Below are 23,043 nucleotides of genomic sequence, written 5' to 3' on the forward strand. Positions count from 1 at the left end.
GATCTGAACGAGGGATTAAACCGTCGAATCAGGCGTGCTGGAGCAGGGAAACAACTAAACCAGGGATAGACATCTCCTTTCCCTGAGGGCTCATATCCAGCAGGTTTTAGTTGTTTCCCTGCTTCAACACACCTGATTCCAATCTGCAGGTGATTATTGGCTTCTGCAGAGCTGGATGAGCTGCTGAACAGGTGAGCTGGAGCAGGGAAACAACTAAAAATGCTGGATAGGGGATCTCAAGGACCAGGATGGGACACATCTCCACCACAAGGTCTAAATCCACATCAAACCCCTTTTAATGCAGTTTAAAGAGTCTCTTCACTAAAATAGCTTGCATCTGGTTTGCATTTACATGTCAGCAGTAGAAAATAGAAAAAAAAGGCGTAAAAAACTAAAACCAGTTTGAACAGGAAAGAATGTTGCTGTTGAAGCAGTCAATCAGCTTTTGCCAATCCTGTCTTTTTTTAGGCTTGTGTGCTTTTTTATTCACATTTTCTCATCTTAAAGGTGCAATTTGTAATAATTCTGTACAGTGAAAACAAAAAATCACAAAACTGTCTAGTATCAAAATCACGTTGAAAGGAAGATTACACTGAAACAGATTTAACTCGCAGCCGGCTGGGGGGTTGTCGGTTTTTTTCTCCTTTCGAGTCAAACAAAAGCTGGACGTAGTTATTATTTATTTTCTGTGAGTTTGTCAGGTTGCCAAATCTGCAGCAGGCCAATGAAGCAGCGCAGGCTTTTTTAATTAGACATCCACAGGCGATAAGCTCCAAAGATGCTTAAAGAATCAAAGCCAGTAAACCAGATCAAACCAGAAGTTATTTCTTGTACCCCTAAGAAGCCACGTCATCTTTTTGTTTTACGCTAATATCGGGTAAAGCAGGCGAGATACCAACGATGAGCTACTTATGCTAACGGTGACTTGGAAGCAAATAGTTGGCTCTAAAAATATCTCAAGCAAAATTTTCAATTACCAGAAAACTTGATATTACAGTGAAATGCACGTGTGAAGCAAAAAGGAGTCAATTGTGATGTTTTACTTCTTTTAGTGAGTCATCCAGATCTTTAACAGCAAGACAGCAAACAACCACACTTCCTGTAATGCCGCAAACAAATTACCGTAACAAGTGTAGTAAGTTGGAGAAGGCTTATGACCGTGTCCCCAGGGGCACCCTGTGGGGGACGCTCCAGGAGTATGGGGTGGGTGGCTTTCTGTTCAGGGCCATTCAGTCCCTTTACCAGAGGAGCGTGAGTTTGGTCCGCATAGCCGGTAGTAAGTCGGACCTGTTCCCAGTGAGGGTTGGACTCCGCCAGGGCTGCCCTTTGTCACCGGTTCTGTTCATCACTTTTATGGACAGAATTTCTAGACGCAGCCGTGGTGTGGAGTGTGTCGAGTTTGGTGGCAGGAGAATCTCGTCTCTGCTTTTTGCGGATGATGTGGTCCTCCTAGCTTCATCCAGCTCTGACCTTCAGCTCTTGCTGGGTAGGTTCACGACCGAGTGTGAAGCGGCTGGGATGAGGATCAGCACCTCCAAATCTGAGACCATGGTTCTCGACCGGAAAAGGGTGGCTTGCCACCTCCGGGTCGGGAGAGAGGTCCTACCTCAAGTGGAGGAGTTTAAGTATCTCGGGGTCTTGTTCACGAGTGAGGGTAGGAGGGATCGGGAGATCGACAGGCGGATTGGTTCGGCGTCTGCAGTGATGCGGACGCTGAGCCGGTCTGTCGTGGTGAAGAGGGAGCTGAGCCAGAAAGCCAGGCTCTCGATTTACCGGTCGATCTACGTCCCAATCCTCACCTATGGTCATGAGCTTTGGGTAATGACCGAAAGAACGAGATCGCGGATACAAGCGGCTGAAATGAGTTTCCTCCGTAGGGTGGCCGGGCTCAGCCTTAGAGATAGGGTGAGGAGCTCGGACATTCGGGAGGGACTCGGAGTAGAACCGCTGCTCCTCCGGATCGAAAGGAGCCAGTTGAGGTGGTTTGGGCATCTGGTCAGGATGCCTCCTGGACGCCTCCCTGGGGAGGTGTTTCGGGCATGTCCTGCCGGCAGAAGGCCCCCGGGTCGACCCAGGACACGTTGGAGAGGTTACATCTCCAATCTGGTCCGGGAACGCCTTGGGGTCCTGCCGGAGGAGCTGGTGGAGGTGGCCGGGGAGAGGACGGCCTGGAGCTCCCTAGTTGGGATGCTGCCCCCGCGACCCGGACCCGGATAAGCGGAGGAAGACGACGACGACGACGAAGTGTAGTAAGTGCTCCCTACCATAAAACACCCAGTAGTACTAACACCAGATATGACTATGTATTTATCTATATATCAACTTACTGTGCGTGACTCGTCTTTGCTTGTCATCTAAAATCTCCTGACACTGATCCATAACTGGCAACCGTCATGCAACTCACGGAACGTGAATGGCTGATAATATTTTTTCTCAAAAAAATGGACTGCAGTGACAACATTTGACCACAGGATGTCATAGTTACAAATTGCACCTTTAAATTTTCTCCATTCTCCTATTTTTTTATTATGATCTTGTTCTAATCTTTTTTTTTTGTATTCTTTTTGTGCAGCACATCTTTATATATTTAGTTTTGGATCATCATAAACTCACCCACAGCCATCCACACTGAGAAACGTATCCAAGTGTCTCCACTCAGCTGCACCATCAGGTAAATGTTAACAAATATGCTCAGAATTGGGAGGAACGGCAGGAGGGGGACCTAGGATGACAGTAACCCAGACAGCAGCTGTCAGTCTCACTGTGATGGTGGACATTCTATCATGCTGGACTTGTCCTCTACGCACCATGAAGGAGACCTTCTTGGTGGTCTGAGGTTGCCTGCAGACCATGAGCACGCAGGCGCCAAAGATAACAAGACAAACGGACAACACAGCCAAGAGCCACACCTCCAAACCAAAAAGCGACCCGAAGTGGTAGGTGGTGAGGTAGCTGACAACACACACGACCAGCACTGTGTTTGGAGAACACACACATTATATCATCCAGAACAATGGCAGGGGTTCATTATAGACTATGAGTATAGAAGGTAAGATGCAGTTTCCATACCTAACACACTGATGGACATGTTGACCACACTGGATGACTGCTCAGATGGTAAAGCCGGAGGGTGCAGTGCAGCCTGAAGGGCGGTGCTGCCACCTTTAAGCATGTTGAGGTGGGACTCTGATTCCGTCAGCTCAGACTCACCTTCAGATGACAGGAAGTCCCTTCCAGCTTTACCTGCTGGCCGCTCCATAGCTCCATCAGGCTGGTACCTGGAGAACAGGAGCAACAGAATTTCTCCTTTTCTTAAAGCCATGAAAAGCTCCCAGATGTAGCTCATATCCTCCACCAAGCCACTTGGATTGTGAAACATCACATCATCTGGTTCTGCTTTGCAAAACAAGTGAGCTCTGGATCCAGTTTGTACCGGAGAACCAAGCTGAGGCTTTGGTGATCGGCTGGTGCCGAGTCGGCAGAGGTTTAGCAAGCTACCGCAAACACTTTCATGTACTCAAGCTGCCTCTTAGCATTGGTACAATGGGAGCATTCAGAGCTCTTACATCACTGAGGTGATGCAACAACAAACATGGTTACCATGCCTGGGGGCGTTCCAAAGTCCCTAAAAGGGAGGGAATTTCACAATGTTGAACAAATAAACTTTCTCCGAAGACCCATTCTAAGAGACTTAAATGAATATGCCCACCTGAGAATGAGCACACACACAGCAACCAGTGAGTAGGCCAGCAGGGTGCCGATAGACATCATGTCAACCAGGGCTTTCAGGTCAAACAGGAAGGCCATGACGGCTGTGCAAAGCAAAGGGTTCAAATAAAGATGAGTGCAGACGAGTTCAGATAACAAAAAGGATGATTACTGAAAACAGCTATAAACCATTAATTTGCACCCACACATCCGTTATGCAAAGCACTGACGGTCTTGCACAAGCAAAAATTAAAAAGCTGTTTATGTTCAGATGCAAATACAAGTTAAATTAAAAATCATGCGACCATGTTTCCAAATAGCAAAGGAATTTCATTAAATGTGTCCCTGTTGAAACATGGCAGCTGTGACCATCTCAAAGCCAAGCACCACCTGATGTCTCACCAGCTGGCAGTATGGAGCACATTTAAGTGCAGAGGCTTAAGGCTGCACACCGTGGATGTGGAGCTGAAAACCCCCACTTGCTCACAATCACGCTGTTTTTAAGCATCAGAAATTCATCTGAACATACAGCAACAAGGTAGGAATTGCATGAATCAACGGGCTTCAACACCTTGAAAAAAACGATCAGAGGCTCCATTATGATACTATTGGGCCATTCCCATCTGTACCGGGTCGGCCCGGGCCGGGTAGCGTAGGTTGTTTACATATCTGGGTGGCCTGGTATTTTTCCGGGCCAACCAAGGCTCATTCTCAGCCCTCTTCTCGAGGGGGTCTGCTTCAGGCCGACCAGGGCCAACACACCCACTGCTGACAGCAAATTCACACCTTCCATTAGAGCAAGCCTCTGATTGGTGGGTAGAATCAGCCCACATGGGCTTAAGACAAGGATGTGTGGAATCAACCGGGCCAGGCTGGGGCCGACTGGGGCTACCCGGCCCGGGCCGACCCGGTACAGATGGGAATGGCCCATAAGAAACGATTTCAATGGAGATGTTAGGCTTTAAAGCCCCATTCTGCAACTTTTACACCTTAAATAACGGTATTTGTTGTTGTTGTTTTTGTTTTGGCAGCATACTAACATCTATTATGTTCATTTTTGAAGCTGTGATAGTGTTATGGGGTTCCATGTCTGTTTACCGCTCTATACAGTTTTTGACCCACCACCGATCTACTGACTGCATGTTGCAGTATCACGTAGACCCCTTCGGGTGTTGGATAGCGTAACAGCATCGCTGCCATCCAAAGCAGTGACTGTAGAAAAGTCCAAAGTCAATGCAGAGTGAGCAAATTGTGTCTGATTTTGTGAAAAAGCGTGATAAAATGTGTTTTTTAGTTGGATAGCATCTTTCCTAGTAGAAATTAATGTACTGGGGACAAACGGAGACCCATCTAAAATGGTGGCCACTACGGCATCACCAGTCTACGGGGCGTCTACGTACAGTACAGACCAAAAATTTGGACACACCTTCTCATTCAATGTGTTTTCTTTATTTTTATGACCATGACCATTTATAAAGCGGCCAACAAGTGCTAAACACCTCTAGGAAATCCTTCAAGACCATTTCAGGTGACTACCTTTTGAAGCTCATAAAGAGAATGGCAAGAATGTACAAAGCAAAGGGTGGCTATTTTGAAGAAAATAGAATATAAAACATGTTTTCTGGTTAAGTACATAACTCCACACGTGTTCATTCATAGTTTTAATGCCTTCAGTGGGAAAGAAAACACACAATGAGAAGGTGTGTCTACACTTTTGGCCTGCATTGTGGTAGACCCAGAGTTTAGAGACTTGAGCAATGGCAGATCCACCAAAGAAAGCCAGAAATCCCTTATCAGAAGAATCTAGGAAAATATAAAGAGAACGTGATAGAGAAAGAGCGTAGACTGGAGTTAATATTGGGCCGGCTTTTCCTCGCTGAAGAGCTCTTCTTGAAAGAACAGCATGTTCTACGGACTCTGACCTAGCCGTGCTGCTAATGGATAGGCAAGTAATAAATGATTTCAACTGGGTTATTGTGTTGGTTGGGCATAAAGTTGTTATCCAGTTCTGATGAAACTTTATTCAATGCTGGAATGCCGATTGGGCACGCGAGTTGGAAAACAACCAATAAACATGCCTCTTATTTGTGACAGATTTGATTTTACGACAATGAAGTTACGCAGCAAGCCTTGAGAGGGCGACTGTTATGGACAAATTTATGTTTATTAATTCTTGATCATTGACTCAATCAACTGAATGTAAATGTATTGCTCTATGCCTCTTTGATCATGCTCACTCATTCAGACACACCCACACAAGCCACACACACACACACACACACACACACACACACACACACACACACACACACACACACACACATTCTTGACTTCCCACACTGAGTACGTTTACATGCAGCCAATATCCGGGTTATGATCGGGTTAAGGTCGGGATTCGGGTTTCTGAGTTGATCAGAATAACCCGTTTACAAGCATAAATGGAAAGAGTTACCCCTAACTTGCATAACCCGATTTAAATGCGGACGTTGGGGTAGCGTCAGGACGTGTGGACTACGTCCAGACGCAATATGCCTCATTTCCGGTTCTTCTTGTTCCGGTATCCGCGAAAACAAAAACATGTTTCCCAGTTCGGAAGAGATAGCGACCGCGTTTGTGCTTTAGTTTCCTCGTCACTCCAAAAGTGTGGTGCTGTGCCGCAACTCGCCATGTTGCTCCCAACTTGTTGTTTACTTCCGGTGTTCTGGAGCGTACAAGACGTCTCGCTACTCTAAAGACCAAGATTCCTTGTGAACAGAGCATGTGCAGAACACACGCTTTGATGGGGATATCCCGATATGCGTTTACACGACCAAACATTCGGGTTAGAAAAGGGTTACCCCAGGTGTAGTAACCGGGTTTTTAAAAACCCAGTTATGAGCATATCCGGGTTTCTGGCGGTGTTTACATGGACCTGCGGAACCGGGTTATTGTGAATATTCTCTCTCTCTCTCTCTCTCTCTCTCTCTCTCTCTCTCTCTCTCTCTCTCTCTCTCTCTCTCTCTCTCTCTCTCTCTCTCTCTCTCTCTCTCTCTCTCTCTCTCTCTCTCTCTCTCTCTCTCTCTCTCTCTCTCTCTCTCTCTCTCTCTCTCTCTCTCTAAATAAATAAATAAATTCTGCGACCGGATGTTCGGTGCATTTGCCTCGAGCATCTTGCCACAGTTATAACTGTTTGACTTGTTGATCAATGTCTCCTTCTCTCTTCACTATAGGAAATGGGTTATTGATAAACATATTGATAAATCCGTGACAGTATTTGGTCCTTCGAAAGCCGGGGTCCCATCACTTCGCGGCGCCAAGAACGGATGCCGGAGGACTGTCGACAACCAAAATCTACTCCAGCGCTGAGTTTTGCTGGGGGGTCTGCCTGTGGCGCTCAACCAGCTGGCTCCGCAGGTGGGAGGGAGGTCATGGGGAAGCACAGAGAGCAGTGAGTCCTTTAGCTTAATGACCTCGGTAGAGACCACAATCTGAAGGCGCGGGGGGGTGGGGGGGTGGGGGTGGATAGAGTTTCACAGCATTTGTCTGCATTCCTTCCACCGTGGGGTTTTTTGCACGCAACTTCAAGGCTGCTTATGGCGTCAGATTCGATAACAGAACTTTGTTTGGGTCAGGCAGAGATAATTTTTCCTCTCTGCCTTAAAGTCTGTATTGATCATTCAAGTCCTCCAGTGAAGCCAATTAGGTGATTAAACATCTCCACACCGTCCGGTGACCCTTTCCGAGATGTTATCAATCCTGCGCGCTAACACCGGTAACGCAGCTAAGACATTGTCCAGCTTGCGAGTCACCTCGAGCAACATCCCAGTCTGTGAGGTATCCACACGGACGGTGCCGTCCATGGTTGCGGGTCGCCCTCCAATCGCTCCCGTCATCCCAATTTTACGGAAAGCCAGATATCCTCCCACTCCAATCAGAAGAAATCCGACGATCATCAGGCCAAATATCCACATATCTTCGACGTCCTCAATGGACAGCTGAGAGAGGCAGATTATATTCCACTTATTCCAGGAATAGAACATATATCCCGCTGCATGTGTCCCGTGAGGACAAGCGCGAGCCCCCTCCTCCGTCCTCATTGTAGAAAAAATCTTATCAATCGCGTTGAATGACCAATTAATTAAATCCATGCTGAAAAATAGTGATTGCAGAGGAAATGCAGAGAAGCGCTCTGTAGGCAGACGGGACAAAAAGAGCCTTGGGAAAATACAGATAAGGGAGGAAAAGGCAGAAGCGACTGCTCCCTGTGAGTGCCGGAAGATTGGCGTGGCCTTTGGGCGTTTAGCCTTGAATATGAAACGCGACTCTAGTTATTCTGTTGTTTGTGGTCTTAGATGTTGTCTCCTTTAATTGTGTTTGGATAAATGAGAGTGTATGGGTTGCTTTGTACGTGTGGTATCTATGTATGGGTGGAAATTAGAACTCACAAAATACCTTCTGAGTAAATATTGCACATTGAAGGAAATGTAGATCCAGGAAATGTGGAAATGGTCTGAAAATTATCAGAGGGTTGATGGAAAATGTGATTTTGATAACCGCTGACGTGTCACAAATGTATTATGCTTATGAGGAAGCACAGAGCGGTGGAGAGATAAAAGGGTTGAAGTTGTGTAACAGAGAGAGAGAGAGCACAGCCAGGCTCAAACAAACAAACAAACAAACAAACAAAAAAGAAATAACCCAAAATAACGGTTGCTGTGCTCTGAGCTAATAAGGTCGTATCAATTGCAGCCTGAAGGTCATAACTAGAAAATAAAGATGAAAAATATAATTTGAACAGGTTCTCAAAATTGTGATTTACTTATTTGTTTTTGCTATTAAGCACAGCTGTTGAGTACTTTATTGCATCTGAGACCCTCCGTGTGGACTTCAGTAAGTCCAGTCAACATATTCCATGTTCAGAATGCACGCTGTCCACAGAGGTGGACATGTAGTAAATCATACAGAGCCACCTTACCTTACTGAATATATGTGGAGTTGAAGTTTTATTTTTCCAATTAGGACTGGTTTTGTTGTTAGTTAATTCCAGTGTTAGGAGCAAAGAGGTTAAATTAAGAAGTCACTAGAGGTGAAAGTTTCTGGCATAATGAGAGCAAACACATAAAGTCTATGATATTTTAATTTTTTACCCTTTTTCCCAGATGGGTTGATTCTTTTGATTCCATTGGATTACAGTTTTTGCTACAGCTCTTTTACTACAATTTCTCCAGTTACTCTTAGGTTATGTGAATCACTTTTTGTGTTTATTTTCAATTTTCTTTACGCGGATTATGGCTTTTGGTAGTTGTTTTGGTTTGTTTTGTAGTTTTATACACACTGTGTTGCACAACTCTGACCCTTGCTGACGTGAACTAGTAATTGCACGTTCCTTGGGATGGGTGTTTTTTCATATGTTTTGTGAGGTCCAATTTTAACATCGGGTTGGCGCATTGCTTGCCGATATTGGACCCTTTTTGTTTATGTTTTGTTTCTGGTGAGCCTTGAGTTACCTCATGCCTCAAGAGGAAGGAAGGCTGATAATGATTTCCTCCCATTGTTACACTGCCTGGATGGAATTACCTTAAATATTAGATGATTGTTGCTGAAAACAATTCAAAATCAACAGTGATCTCTCAGAATTTTCTTGTGCTTTTTTGCCACAGGTCGTGAAACCAGGAAATTTGGTTTTGATTAAGGTGCTGAAGCGAAACAGATGGGGCACCCAGAGGTCCATTCGAAGTACTCCTCATTACTCCCACTGCTGTGAAGATTGCTGAGAGACCATCTTTGATTCATCTATCCCAGTGCAAGCTTATCAACGTCAACCGCTTTAGCGCGGCAACGAAGTCCGGCTACAAAGGGGTGGACCACAACTAGGGTGCCATCTCTCAAACCGGTGAAGATAAGATAAGATAAAGATCTGCTTCGAGCTTGCTGGGTTCACCACATTGTTGATGCTGGTAGTTGCACTCATGGCCCTGCACTTGGGCCGCCTCTCAGCACCTGATGGAACAACTGAGACAGCAGCATTTGAGGGGGTACTAGAACTGGAACTGAACGACGGGTTGGGGCTCCTCGCTGACCGCACATCTACATGACAACGTAACCTGCATCCACCTCGGCTGACGACCCCCTGGACGCAACTACAACAGGACACAGCGAAGAAGACACGCTGGGAAAGGATCAACTACTTCAAGCACCTGCACCCAAACCTCCAGACTGGTTTCACGGTCAAAGACCTGTAGGACAGAGAGCATATTATCGCAAAGTTCAGGGATGTCTTTAAAAGTCATACTGCAACCTTGCCCTAAGAGGCATTTCAGGTACTCATTTTAACTTATGTTATTCTGTCTAGTTATTGTATTTGTCCGTTGTTCAAAGAGAAATCAGTGATTGGTTCAAGATTTGGTTCAAACCAAAGAAGTAAAACCACTCCTGGGCTCGGTGTGGTACTCCCGGCTGCACTTTAGTATTCACGTTCTACAAAACACCAGTGGATTTAAAACAATTATAGCCTATTTGGAACAACTTTCAAGCTGACATGTAGCATGAAGTCACAAAATGCTAACATCTATGCTGCTAAAATCATTCAAATGCGAGAATCAGGACAAACCTGTCACCAGGCAACAGGAGAATCCAACATGTAACCTAAAATCTTTAAAAAAAATCATTTGCTTCATTTGTTAACATTTCAAGCTTTTTTTCAGACATTTTGGAGGAACAGTTTTTCTGCTATAGGCCTACTAACTAGCATGGAGCAAAGTAAGCTAACTGTCAAACTTTAAAATGTTAAATTTTGTCAGCGTTGTCATGTTGCAGGTATAAAAACAGCCTGCGAGTCGTGCACAAAGTTAAAATGAGCTGACTGAAATGTACTTAATGGTAGTGCTATGTTATGATACTATTAAATTATGTCCAGAACACGCGTTTTCATTTTTAATCTAGCTTTGAGAGTTGGAAATGCAAACATTTGCTTATTATCACACAAAACTGCACAGGTAAGCCTAATACATCTCAGTTTTGACTAGAAGAAAAGGCTATGTGATAATAGTCCACAATAGGCAGTATAGGCAGTTTTGGCTTGCTTTTAGCACCCCCTAGTGTCAGTTTGTAGAACCAAAAGCAAAACCTATCTCCTCGCTGTGCGTTCATCTTTTTAACACCTTCATTTGACAGCTGAAATGCCTCCCAGCCTTTTTTAGTGTCTACATGAGTGATTCATCACTGAACTAAACAAATCAGCTGTGTTCATGAGCTAAAACATGCAGGAAACATGCTGGAAGCAGACTGCTGTGCCAGGTATGTCAGCTGCAGTTTTTACAAGTCCCAACAGAGCCAGTCTGAATTTGCATGAGGAATATTCTGGCCACAGGGAGCGATAGGGCTGGAGGGCATTTCATTAACCCTGTTAAGTGTCATTTTAGCACATACTGGCTCAAGAAAAGGATTTAACAATATCACATAATCACAACAAACCCAATTACCAGCCTAAATGAAATAATTTCTGCTGTAGTTAAAATGTAAAATCCCCAAAAGTTGTGTAACAATGAAAACATTCGCCTAAATAACTGATTTCTTGAAATGGTGTTACAATCATATTTTGGTCAGCTTTTTTTAAATCAAAGTGATTCGGTTTGTTAATAATTCGTTATTTCTGTCCAGTTTTCTATGAAAAAAGACTAAAATCCATTTGGATTTGTGAACCCGTGAGGTTTAAAAGTCACACAGAAGCAGACCAATTTGTTGGTCCTCCACAGCTCAGTGAAGCAATTTGTTTGTCATGATTCAGTCTAAAGTGGCTCATTTCACACGTAAGTAAGATAATTATGCATATTTTGACGCAGTTCTCTTTTCGACCATCTGAAGGACACTGATTATCATATTGGCTCAAAAAAAGTGTATCATATATTTCTGCTGTGTTGAAGTGTTAAGAGCACTTTGATATGCTTGATCATAAAATCAAGGATTTTCAACACGCTGGATTTTTTTATCCAATATCGTAGCACGTGAGGTATGCCATGAGGACAAACAAGCGCGCTGCCTGTTGAAACTGAAGTGTTGAACCCTATAGTATCTATAGTATCTTTGGTTCCTTCAAGCTTACCATCAGCCATGCAGCTGATTTAAAGGGAACCAGCAACATGCTATGAGGTAGAAGAAGCAGTTGGAGTTCCATGTTAAAGGTAAAGGCTCCAAGACTATCTCTAAGTAGAATGAGTGGTCCTCCAACCACAGCTGCTGTGGTACAATGTGCATAGGATTGTATCTAGCCTCCCAGAACAGGGATACAAGAGGAAATGCAGCATGTGATTGATTAGATTAGATGGATAGTACAGATAGTAGAAAATGAGCCAAGTAAGCCGTCCAGAACTCTTCAAGCTAAAGGTCCCTTTCTGATCCCACCTGCTGCATTTCAAAAATGCTTGTTGAAAAAACAACTGAGACAAAGCAGGAAGATTTTGACTGATCCCTTCAGCTCTATTTCTCCTGAAAGAAAAATTAAGCCTTTCCAAAATGAGATAGCTTTACTTTATATTGTTCTCAGGAAAAATGACTGTATCTTATACCGGGAATCTGTGCAGGGTACGATTAAGTCTAAAAGCTACCAAAATAATAAAATAAAAATTGTGCACTATGTCGGAATGTTCTGTCTCCTGTAGCAGGTCATGGATCCGCCAATTAGATAATGAGTTTATACACACAGCTAAAAGAGCTTAAAAACAAAGACCAGATTATTCTCAAATGAATCTTAACCTTGTTAAACATCTACAGAAAGATCTGAAAATTGCTGAGTGTAGACACCACCCTGCAATCCCAAGACACCTAGTGCATTGTGCTCATGAAGGTATGAAATTGTCCATTAGAACTGTTTTTGAGCCTCTATATATATCACATGAAACTTAGGGCTCAAAATTGCCCAGGATGACCTGATAATTGGCCACTTACAACCCCATAGTAATGCCCTGCAATGTAAAGACCCCTTCACCCCTCCCACTCTGCCGGGGCATGAATTGTAAATGAGCTGCATACTGATTGCCAGTTTACCTCAATGGGTCTGTGATACAGCCTGAAGCTCGTAACACTGTACAGCTATTCAGCATCCGGATAACTGAACAGGCAAGCTATGGATCTACCTGGCACTCATTAAAAGTCTGGTTATTCCCATTAATCCAAAGAGCAACTGGACGTCTTTGGTTTCTTGAAGAGGTTTTGCTTCTCTTCAGTTTCTCTGAGACTAAGAAGAATTGTCTCCAAACACAACATCCCGGTTTACTTTAAACCCAACAACACCCTCAGACAGAAACTGGTCCATCCAAAAGACAGAACACTCAAAACAGAAGCTTAATGGTGTTATTTAAGCAGTTCAATGCAGTGAAGACTGTCCAGATCTTGACAGAGGGGAAACTAAACAACTACGCAAGCGCATGGCGCAACACAGGAGAGCCACCTCTTCAGGTCAGGCCTCTGCAGTTCACTTACACCTGAAGGACAAGGGACACATATCTGAAGATGGCAAACTACACATTCTGGACAGAGAAGATAGATGGTTTGAGAGAGGAGTAAAGGATGCCATATATGTCAAACAGGAAAAACTTACATTAAACAGGGAAGGAAGACTTGGGTTTTACCTTTCCAGCATGTATAATGCAGCTCTGAATCTTATTCCCAAACAGTTTCAGTTTAAGTCACACCCTAATACATCTAATCAATACGACTCCCACGCAATAGAGACTACCGACTCAGTCGACTACTCAGGAGGTAGGGAGGAGGGGTACGCATAGGGTAGTTTTTTCCCGTTAAGCAACAATAGACAGTTTATAAGCTTGACCCTCCGACATTCAAGCCAGAATTGACAAAGCTGATGGATGAGCAGCTAAGAAACCAAAGAAGTCCAGTTGCCTTCATTCAAACCCCTTTGGATTACCATGACCTGAATGACTGAGATCCTTCACCAGCATGCTTTTCCCAGTACATTCCGGAACGTGCTGTTCCGACATCGTACTTTGTTGTTTTCTTCTCATCTTACAAGTTAGTAAGTAGCTAACTCTGGGTAGTGTTAGCAGTAGCTTGGGCTAGTGTTGTTCCATAGGTAGCATTACTGCCAAGTGGGTTGGGACATGCAGATTTAAGGGTGTGTCAGTGTTACACCAGCTTTTCTCAGAATGAACTGTTTCTCCACAGCCACAAGCAAATCTGTAATTTGAATAGGAGAGCGGGTCAAAGAAGGCACAGGCATTTCGGTTTGGTACATTTGACGCTCCAAGCTGCCCATATTCAACAAGTTAATTGTGGTTTTGATTTCTTGGACCTTCTTTAAGGAACGTCACGGAACGTTTGTCAGTTGCCAGGTGCCAACAAACGTTTCTGCGTTTGGACTTTTTAAAGATTTCTAATATTGAGTTTAGTTAGTCTTTGCTCCGCATGCTTTTGGAAACATCATCACCAAGATCATGCAACCATCGCCACCAAATGAGCACAAGTAGAAAAGGGGAAAAAATAAAAAATAAAAGAAAATCAGTAGTCAAATAAGTCCACAATACAACCCAGTGGTAGGCGAGTCCTTGTCTGGAAGCTTACCCGCTGTGATACCAGCTGCCATGGTGGCAGCCACAGGCGACTGGCGCTTACTCACTTTGGACATAAATTTGAACAGAATACCATCTCGTGCCATGGCAAAGAGAATGCGTGGCAGAGGGAACATGGAGCCCAACAGGCTAGAGAGAAGAGGGGTCATGGTTAAGCTGAGGGGATTCTGGGAAAGAAAACATGACACCTGCACAACTGTGAAAGAACAACGAGGTGAGATGAAGCAAACAACTCCTGGACTACATCGTTTAGGCCTGAAAGTGCAAATTCAATTAGACAACGCCTGGTTGATTCTTCTCTTGTGATTTCATTGTTTTTTCACAATTGATTAGTGGAAAAAAATTAGCTGAATTATCACATTTCTCCCCCGGGTCTCACCTGCAACTACACCGGAGGTCATAGTGGCGATAACTGGGGTCTTCGTCTTAGGATTGATTCGGGCTAAGGCTTTGAAAAGCACCCCATCCTGTGCCATAGCATAGATTACACGAGGCATGGGGAAAATGGAGCCCAGCAGACTGCATGAGACAGTAGTAGAGACATGCAACACCAACACATTAGTCCAGAGCCCCAAACACACAATCAGAAACAGACAGAGATATCATTAGAGCTTCAGAACAATGTCAGTCAAACGTGTCTTTGTTCCCTGTTGGTAATATCATCCTCCGTCATCCAAATGTACAGTACTTCATGTTCCCTGAGTGGAAAACCTTTGGTGTCCTAAGCTCATTCTACTGAAACAGCTCTTCTTAAGGTCTCTAATGACCTTCTGACCCACAGTGATGCAGGGGACTGTTCTGTTCTGGTCCTGCTGGACCTGACTGCAGCCTTTGACACTGTTGACCATCACCTGCTACTGGAGAGGCTGAGAGACTGGGTAGGCCTATAAGGATCTGCTCTGGAGTGGTTCTCCTCTTATCTTTCTCAGCGCTCCTTCTCTGTGGCCGTCTACAAGATTAGGTCCTCCACCACCTCCCTCACCCATGGTGTCCCACAAGGTTCTGTGCTGGGGCCTCTGCTCTTCCTCCTCTATCTGCTTCCTCTTCAGCACATCCTGAGCTCCTTCAAAGGAATCTCCTACCATCTTTATGCAGATGACATCCAACTGTACATCTCCTTTAAGCCCCATGAGATGTCTAAGCTGCAGCTGTTACACACCTGCTTAGACTCTATCAAAACCTGGATGGTGGGAGCTTTCTTCAGCTGAATGAAGATAAGACTGAGATCCTCATCTGTGCCCCAGACAAGCTGGTTCCCAAAGTCAGAGACTCTCTTGGTCAGCTTGCTTCTCCCACCAAACCCTCTGTCAGGAATCTTGGCGTGACCTTTGACCCAGCTCTCACCCTGGATTCTCATGTCAGTTCTCTTGTTCGCTCTTCCTTCTTCCATCTCAGGAACGTTGCTAAGCTGAGTCCCATTCTGTCCCGCTCTGAACTTGAGACAGTTCTCCACACCTTCATCTCCTCACGCTTAGACTACTGTAACTCTCTTTTCACGTGTCTGAGCAGAACCTCCCTGAACCGTCTACAGGTGGTTCAGAACGCCTGTGCTCGGCTTCTGACCAAGTCCTCCAAACACACCCACATCACCCCGCTTCTCCTCCAGCTTCACTGGCTGCCAGTCAACTTCAGGGTTCATTTCAAGATCCTGGTTCTGGTCTATAGGGCCTTACATGGACAAGCACCATCTTACATTGGTGATCTTCTTAGTCCCTACACTTCCAGCAGGTCCCTGAGGTCCAGTGATCAAAGCCTACTGGTTGTGCAGCACCAGGCTAAAGGTCAAAGGTGACAGATCATCTGCTGCTGTGGCCCCCAGACTCTGGACCTCTCTCCCCCTGAGCCTGAGATCAGTGGACTCAGTGGTCTCCTTCAAAATGCAGCCGAAGACTCACATGTTCAAGCTGGCTTTTGTATGACCTTCTTCACCTCTCTCTCTTTAAGCTTGGTTTATGCTTGACGCATTCACTTTCCGCGCGGTGATGCGGCTCGCGGATGGAACGTGCTTCACATCTCGCAGCGTTTATGGTTCCTGCGGCTCGTCTCTGCGGTGAGCCAATATTCTCCCAAACTGTAGGGGGCAGCATGGAGCTCTACTGCATGCACCCAACACTACACCATAGTAGAAGTAAAAATTACTGTTGTTTATAACACGGCATTCCAGCATTTTTAACAGCGTCCTCGTCTTTTCCGACAGTGCGAGCTATTTCTCTCCAAGAATTATTAACAACATGTTGATCACGGTGATCTCTGAGAGCTGAATCATACAAATGTCTGTATTTACGAACCTCTGCCATACTACCACCGCTCCGCCATGTTTTCATGTCCGTCCGTCCGCGTGGTTAGAAATTTTCCGAGGTGCGCGTTGGGGAAATTCTGGGCCGTGCGGAGGCGCGGTGGAGGGGCGTGGCTGTTAAAATGACGCAACTTTTCCGCGCGGAGCCATGCGGACCTCGCGGACGCGTCAAGCATAAACCAACCTTCATTCTGCTCTCCCACCTATTCCACCTTCCTCAGGATCCACTGATTTCCTTCTTTCCTACTCACTCTCTCTTTTTCCTAACATTTTTTTTATCACAATTGTCTATTTTTTGCTCATTTTAAATATATTTTAACCAATTTCTAAATATTTTTAAATATTTTTACAATTTTTGTTTTTGTGAAGCGCCTCGTGATTTTTATCTTGAGAGGCGTTATAGAAATGATATTTTCTTCTTCTTCTAAGAATTTCCTGAGTAAGTGAGGTCATGAGACTTAGTCATCAGAGTGTAAACATTAACTTCAAGCAACAAAAAAATTGAGCTAAAGCAGTTTCAGAAAGCGTTATCTTGCTCATCAGGACAAATTGTCCACTCAGGAACACCAAAAAGTCCAACTGCAGGACTTTTCCCAAATGGAATTGATTCAAGTTTGTCTGATAACATTGTTTTTTTCAATACATATCAGGAGATGAGCAGAGGAATGACGCCCTGAAGAGAGAAAATCAAAGGGCAGCTGATACCAGCAGGGAAGAAAGAGCAAATTAAGGCACAGCGGTTTGATGTGACCCCCACACCTTGTCGATAGATCATAGCAGACAAACATGCTTGGGTTTCAAAATAGAAAGAATTAAGCAATGCACCCACCACATGCCTTTAAGCAACATGAATCAATCCAATTAAAAGACAAATGTAGATATCGTTACAGTGATTGTCCAAATCTAACCCACTCACAGCATCTGTGTCAACATTTAACTGTCTGGATATTTACTGAACTAACATTTGCTCATGCGCCACACTTGTTTGTAGAACCAGAAGTGGGGTTACCTGGTGGAAAGGGCACACAGTGAACCCACTGCCACAACATATTTAGCAGGGCCCCAGCCTACATATTCAAAGGCCATGGGCAGAGGGCTCTTCTCATCCAGCAGGTAGTAAGGCATCATCAAGGTGAGTGCAGCAGACACACCAAAGTAGGCCAGGAAACACACGGTGAGTGACACCACGATCCCAATGGGAATGGCTCTCTGAGGATTCTTCACCTCCTCACCTGTTTAACACAAAATTACCACATTAGGCAGAAATAGAGGTGATTCACTCTAAACCATAACCTGCTGCGTCTAGAACTCACCTGTTGTTGCAATGCAGTCAAACCCAACAAAAGCGTAGAAGCAGGTAGCCGCACCGGCTAACGTCCCACTGAATCCGTAGGGCATGAAGCCTCCGACACCATAATCACTGCTGACATTGGCTGTTTCCGACAGGTTCCTGTAACATATACCACCATTGCCCAACATCAGATGAACCCAGTATTGATCTGTAGATGCTGACGTGGAAGAACACCATCAGCGCATTGATCAGCTGATAGGAACTGAATGGGTTACCTCGTGACTATGGTGGTGTTGACAAGGGATTCTTCACTTATCTTCCAGTTGCATGTGTCTCCTTTGACAAAGCCGGAAATGATGACAAACAGGAGCACAAGAACGTTGACTGTGGTGAAGACCTTGTTGACCCAGGCGGATTCCTTTACTCCGAATGACAAGAGTCCTGGATGAGTGAAAACACAACAGAACATTGTTCTACTTTAACTTTTTAATGATCAGTTTGGATCATTTTGCCTTGCTGTCTCAGGACTGCTAAGTTGTTTTAATTATAAAGTTTAAATCATGTTGATACCAGAACAAATCTAAAGCCTGGTCCCGATTCTTCTCTTCCCGATCATCGTGATAGATCTAAATGCTATTCCTGTTGGGTTTGGTGAGTTAGGAGTGCTCTGGTCTGCTCAGAACCATGTCGGTACTGCTTGAATAACGACTTGGGCAATCAAACATCTCGGTCAGATTTCAAGAACAAACAAGTGTGCTGCCTGTTGAATGCAACGTGTAGCCAATCACAAACCGAGGTGATAGAAGTACGCTGCATGGAGCGAGGAGATTCTTCTTCCTCTGCCATGTTTGTTTACTCCAAAATCACATTTGATTCCAAAAGGATTTGGTCCAATATGCTAAGTGCTACCATTACTTCAGAAAATAAAGTATGTTTGAAGTAACCCATTCTCTCTAGGGCCATAGTGGTGCAAGAAAACCAAGAGTGAGCGAGTTATCCTGAATAAATGGATAAATCTGGTCTTTCAAGGTATGGTTTCTGGGAAGATTGTAAACAATAATAAATTACCCGTTGGTAGGTCTTTGAACATCTCAGGGAAGGTGAATTTGGACCAGCAAAGCTAACAGCTAGCAGACGAGCCTGAGAGGATTGTTGTCATCTTACAAAAAAAAAAAACTCAAACCTTAAAAATGTTTAAATGTGTTTTGGTCCATTGGACTAGCTGTTAGCTCATCAGTCTGTTCAGAGGTGATCACTGTTCTCCAATTCTAAAGCTATCTACAACAGAATAGGTTGTAATTGTTATCTTCTCCACTGTAAAAGATCAACAGCTTTGTTTTATACAGACCTCACTGTACAAGAATAATTGACATTTTTTCTCTGAACTGAAAAAACTGAAAATCTTTATTTCAGATGAATTTGAACTTTTGGTTTGTGTGATTGAGGATAAAACATGTTATAGGAAAATGGCAATGACACTCAGTGTAGGGAAAATATATATATTTTTTTGTTTTGTCTTTCTTGAAATTTGATTTGGGGGGGATTATATAAGCTACCAGAGCTTCGTTCCCTTCCCATTGAACATGTTCTACATGTCTATGTGTATGTATATATATATGTATATCTGTATATATATATATATATATATGTATGTATGTATATGTGTATTTGTGTATGTGTATATATGCATATACATATGTGTGGGTTTCTTTTTGGAGACTTTTTGAATGCTTTGGGTTGTCTATTGATTTGCATGCATGTTCAATAAATAAATAAATAAATAAAAATAAATAACTGCAGAGTCTTTGACCGCTGTTAGCAAAAACGGCCAAACGCTGCTGGATTGATTTCCACAAAGTTAATGTAATCATTTAATTGGCAGACCAGGAGATAAAACCCATGACAGGGTTGACTTTAAATGCATAACAGCTACTGAAGCCACTCTAAGATGTCAATGAAGCTTCACATTTGACTGAATATGTCATGAAATTGTTCCAGGTTTCCCTTAGCTGTAACTGGTATTTGTTGGATGAGTGAGATGTCTGTGCCCCAGTTGAACTCAAGCAACCCTGCAGCTTACTTGTGCCTCCTGGCTCCTTGTAGCACAAAGTCCAGCCAGTTTCTTATTGGATTATGTCGGCTATGAATCATGAGTTGATTTGTACTAATTCTAGTCTCCATTCATGCACAGAAGCCTCTCTTTAGCGTGCGCCCTCACCAGAAAGCAGTAGAATCAGGCACACAGCAAAGAAGTCGGGGTATGGAGCCAAACCGGGATAGTTCATGCTGAAGTAGGTTTTACAGAAGACCTCAATGTGTCCGCCGATCATTTCATCAAATGTGCCACTCCATGCTCTGGCAACTGAAGATGTACCTGTTAGGGTAAAACGTACAGAATCCGTAAAGAAACTTCCTTCTAGAAATGAAAACCTCTAGAAAAATGTTCTGAAACTCACCGATGACATATGACAGGATCAGATTCCAGCCTGTAATGAACGCCCAGATCTCCCCTACGGTCACGTAGCTGTACAGGTAGGCAGAGCCGGTCTTGGGGACACGGGCCCCAAATTCAGCATAACACAGGCCAGCCATGACAGAGGCAAGGGCGGCGATGAGGAAGGAGATGACAATGCTGGGACCAGAGTTGCCCTTGGCCACCTCTCCAGCTAAGACATAGACACCAGCGCCCAGGGTGCTGCCCACCCCCAAGGCGATGAGGTCGACGGTTCCCAGGCAGCGGCACAGCTTGGAGTCCTCCAGGCTGTTCAGGTCGACCACTTTCCTGCGCACTAAGGAGCGGCTGAATGACAGAACCTTCTTTAGCATGTTGCCACCTGCTGACAGACAAAAGGCAGAATTAAGAAAATAATTAAAAAACCTGTTTGATCTGATGCTCCAGGGTTAGAATGGTTTGAGTTTGGTGAAGTGTCAATGCAGCAGCACTGCTTACGCCTCCTAAGCCTGAGTGCAGAACACTGGAACACAGTAAAAACATGATGCATGGATATTTCAACTCGGCAGAAGTTCCTTGAATTGTGAAATAATAGACACAATTTTCCAGTGCAGTTTCTTCATCTAATTTGCATTATTTTTATTTCTTTTTTTTGCTTTTGCAGCTTGTTCTGGTGAAGTATGTCAGTTACATAACACGTGAAAGAAAGGGATCTTAGCCTTACAAACTATGACGTGTGTTCAGGAGAGCTGCCAAGTCCCGCAGTGTTGGTAAAGTTCAGACACTGGGGACCCATTGAACGCCATTGTTTGGGGTCATGGTGCAGATCTGAGTACTCAAAGAGCTGCATTTATTGGGGGGGGGGGGGGGGGGGGGGGCATGAACAGAGTAAAAGTACAAAACATTCCAGTTGCTTTCAGTCCAAACGATGTTAGAAAAAAACTACAAAATGTTTATTTTGTTGTCTTTGTCCTGTAAGTAAAAGAGCCTCTTTTAAATCCTCTGATGGCGGTCATGAAACGATGAAATATTCCTGCAGTTTAAGCTCAAGACGGCTTTTTGAAACTGATCAGTCTGACCACAAATGACCAGGGAGAGCCGTCCCTTACAGTGTGGATTTTATATCCAGACACGTGCTTTGGTTGTGACAGCTTATTAACATTATGAGGTGGGCTGCATTGTAGCACCTCCAAGATCAGAGATAATGAATTCAATTCAGTGTATGCATGTGAGAAATCTGCCTTATGACAAAGAATTATGCTCTTTTTTTGTTTGTTTAAATTTGTTAGAGAAGTTTTTTTTTTCACCTTCTAAACAACAATCTGTGGCTGGGACATGAATTCCCATGCAAAACACAAAAAACACATTAGCAGATGTTTTGCCCCTACCTTGGAAGAGCAATGTATGGAAATGATGGTGAAGTAGGAAAAGGCTGTGAGAAGTTGCAGCGCCTTCCCTTCCTCAGGTGGAGCAGCTGCACCCAGAAACGCAGGTACAAGTTGGACGACTTGTGCTGATCTGACGAGCCGCTGCCTGCTGAACAGTCACTCACTCACTGTGCAAGCATGTTAACTGCACTGAGCTGAAACGTTACTCCTCCCCTCTGTCCCAAGTGTTGTTTCATAGGATCTGCCCCTGCCCTGCCCCTAAAACCAGTATACAGTACACCACAGCAAGGGGAGTGACGTCCCCATAGCACGGGAGGAGGAGATATGGGGTGGGAGGAGAAGGGGGTATTTTACGTCTGTGCTTGTGGCTTGGAGTGAAGCAATATTGCACCATAAGCCTTCCTCCTGGGATCGTACAGAAACCCTGAGGCGGCACAGCGTGGAGGAAGGGGGGGATCTTATTTGGAAGATTCCTAATGCATGATCAGATCCCAGCTGTCCAGATGCTTACTGATAAATGTTTAGGTAACTTTCACTGACAAACAGAGAGGTGGACACTGTTTACCCAGAGCAGCCCACAGGAGAGCTGCCACACGCCTGGGTGCTGATTGGTCAATGAAGGGTAGAGAGTACTGGGGTGGAGGTGTGAAGAGGGGGGATAAGTTCTCCTAATGGACTACCGGTGTTGCTCAATGTACCCTGAGCTATTGGACCCATGAAAAATAAAAATAATATCCACAGAGCCCCTTGGAAGGAAACGGCTGACAAACACAACTCAAAAATCACAACTGAGGTCAAACCAGCTCAAAACCTGAGTGAGAATGTGACAGCTGTCCTCAGGAAACCATCCACCCTGCAGACCAGAGGCTCAGCAGCCAGCCCGCTCTCAGTTCGATGATCCGGACAAGCAGCTAAATATCACAGAGGACGTTCCCGGCACGTTTCTGCTGCTGCTTCTCCAAAAGGGAGGTGCTGACAAGAGAAACAATCAGCGAAATGTTTTATGTTGTCCAAACGTTGAAGGAGTAAAGCAAATTTCTGATTGGACTTCCTATTCCTGCTCTGTAACCATGGAAAAGATGGAAATAAGTCAACTGGCTGTCAGTATTTCACTGTTGACTCACACTAATAGTGTGAAACCAATTCAACGCGTTCAGCCGCCAATGGCTGAGTGACCCATACTTGAAAAACATGGACATGGTCAACAGATTGTGTGGTGTTTACCCTGCAGACAGTGGGACCGTCCACCTGGCTTAACACCAATTTTGTAACCAGGAAATGTTGGAGTGAAAAATGACCAATAAGGAAGACAGTCGCAGGAGGAAAGTCCCAGCTCCGTGAAAATG

General features: G+C 44.4%; 1 protein-coding gene across 3 annotated transcripts in view; it reads right to left on the bottom strand.

Annotated features, from left to right (window-relative positions):
* Positions 1-21,838, bottom strand: part of slc7a2 (solute carrier family 7 member 2) — a 22,845-nt gene extending 1,007 nt beyond the window's left edge. The window contains exons 1-11 of one of the 3 annotated variants that reach the window (XM_015945640.3): positions 21,698-21,838; positions 20,314-20,691; positions 20,076-20,231; positions 18,133-18,298; positions 17,880-18,016; positions 17,576-17,798; positions 14,650-14,789; positions 3,710-3,812; positions 3,070-3,278; positions 2,808-2,974; positions 2,614-2,722 (exon numbers count right to left, since the gene is read on the bottom strand). In XM_015945640.3, the coding sequence (XP_015801126.3) occupies positions 2,614-2,722; positions 2,808-2,974; positions 3,070-3,278; positions 3,710-3,812; positions 14,650-14,789; positions 17,576-17,798; positions 17,880-18,016; positions 18,133-18,298; positions 20,076-20,231; positions 20,314-20,683 (1,780 nt within the window). In that variant the 5' untranslated portion in view covers positions 20,684-20,691; positions 21,698-21,838. Of the gene's footprint in view, positions 1-2,613; positions 2,723-2,807; positions 2,975-3,069; positions 3,279-3,709; positions 3,813-14,262; positions 14,400-14,649; positions 14,790-17,575; positions 17,799-17,879; positions 18,017-18,132; positions 18,299-20,075; positions 20,232-20,313; positions 20,695-21,697 lie in introns of all 3 variants that reach the window. The other 2 variants (XM_054738274.2, XM_015945558.3) reach the window with 2 other exon arrangements.
* Between the last annotated feature and the right edge of the window lie 1,205 nt (positions 21,839-23,043).

The sequence above is a fragment of the Nothobranchius furzeri genome, chromosome 1 (genome assembly GCF_043380555.1).
Source record: "Nothobranchius furzeri strain GRZ-AD chromosome 1, NfurGRZ-RIMD1, whole genome shotgun sequence".
In the NCBI taxonomy this organism is placed as follows: Eukaryota; Metazoa; Chordata; class Actinopteri; order Cyprinodontiformes; family Nothobranchiidae; genus Nothobranchius; species Nothobranchius furzeri.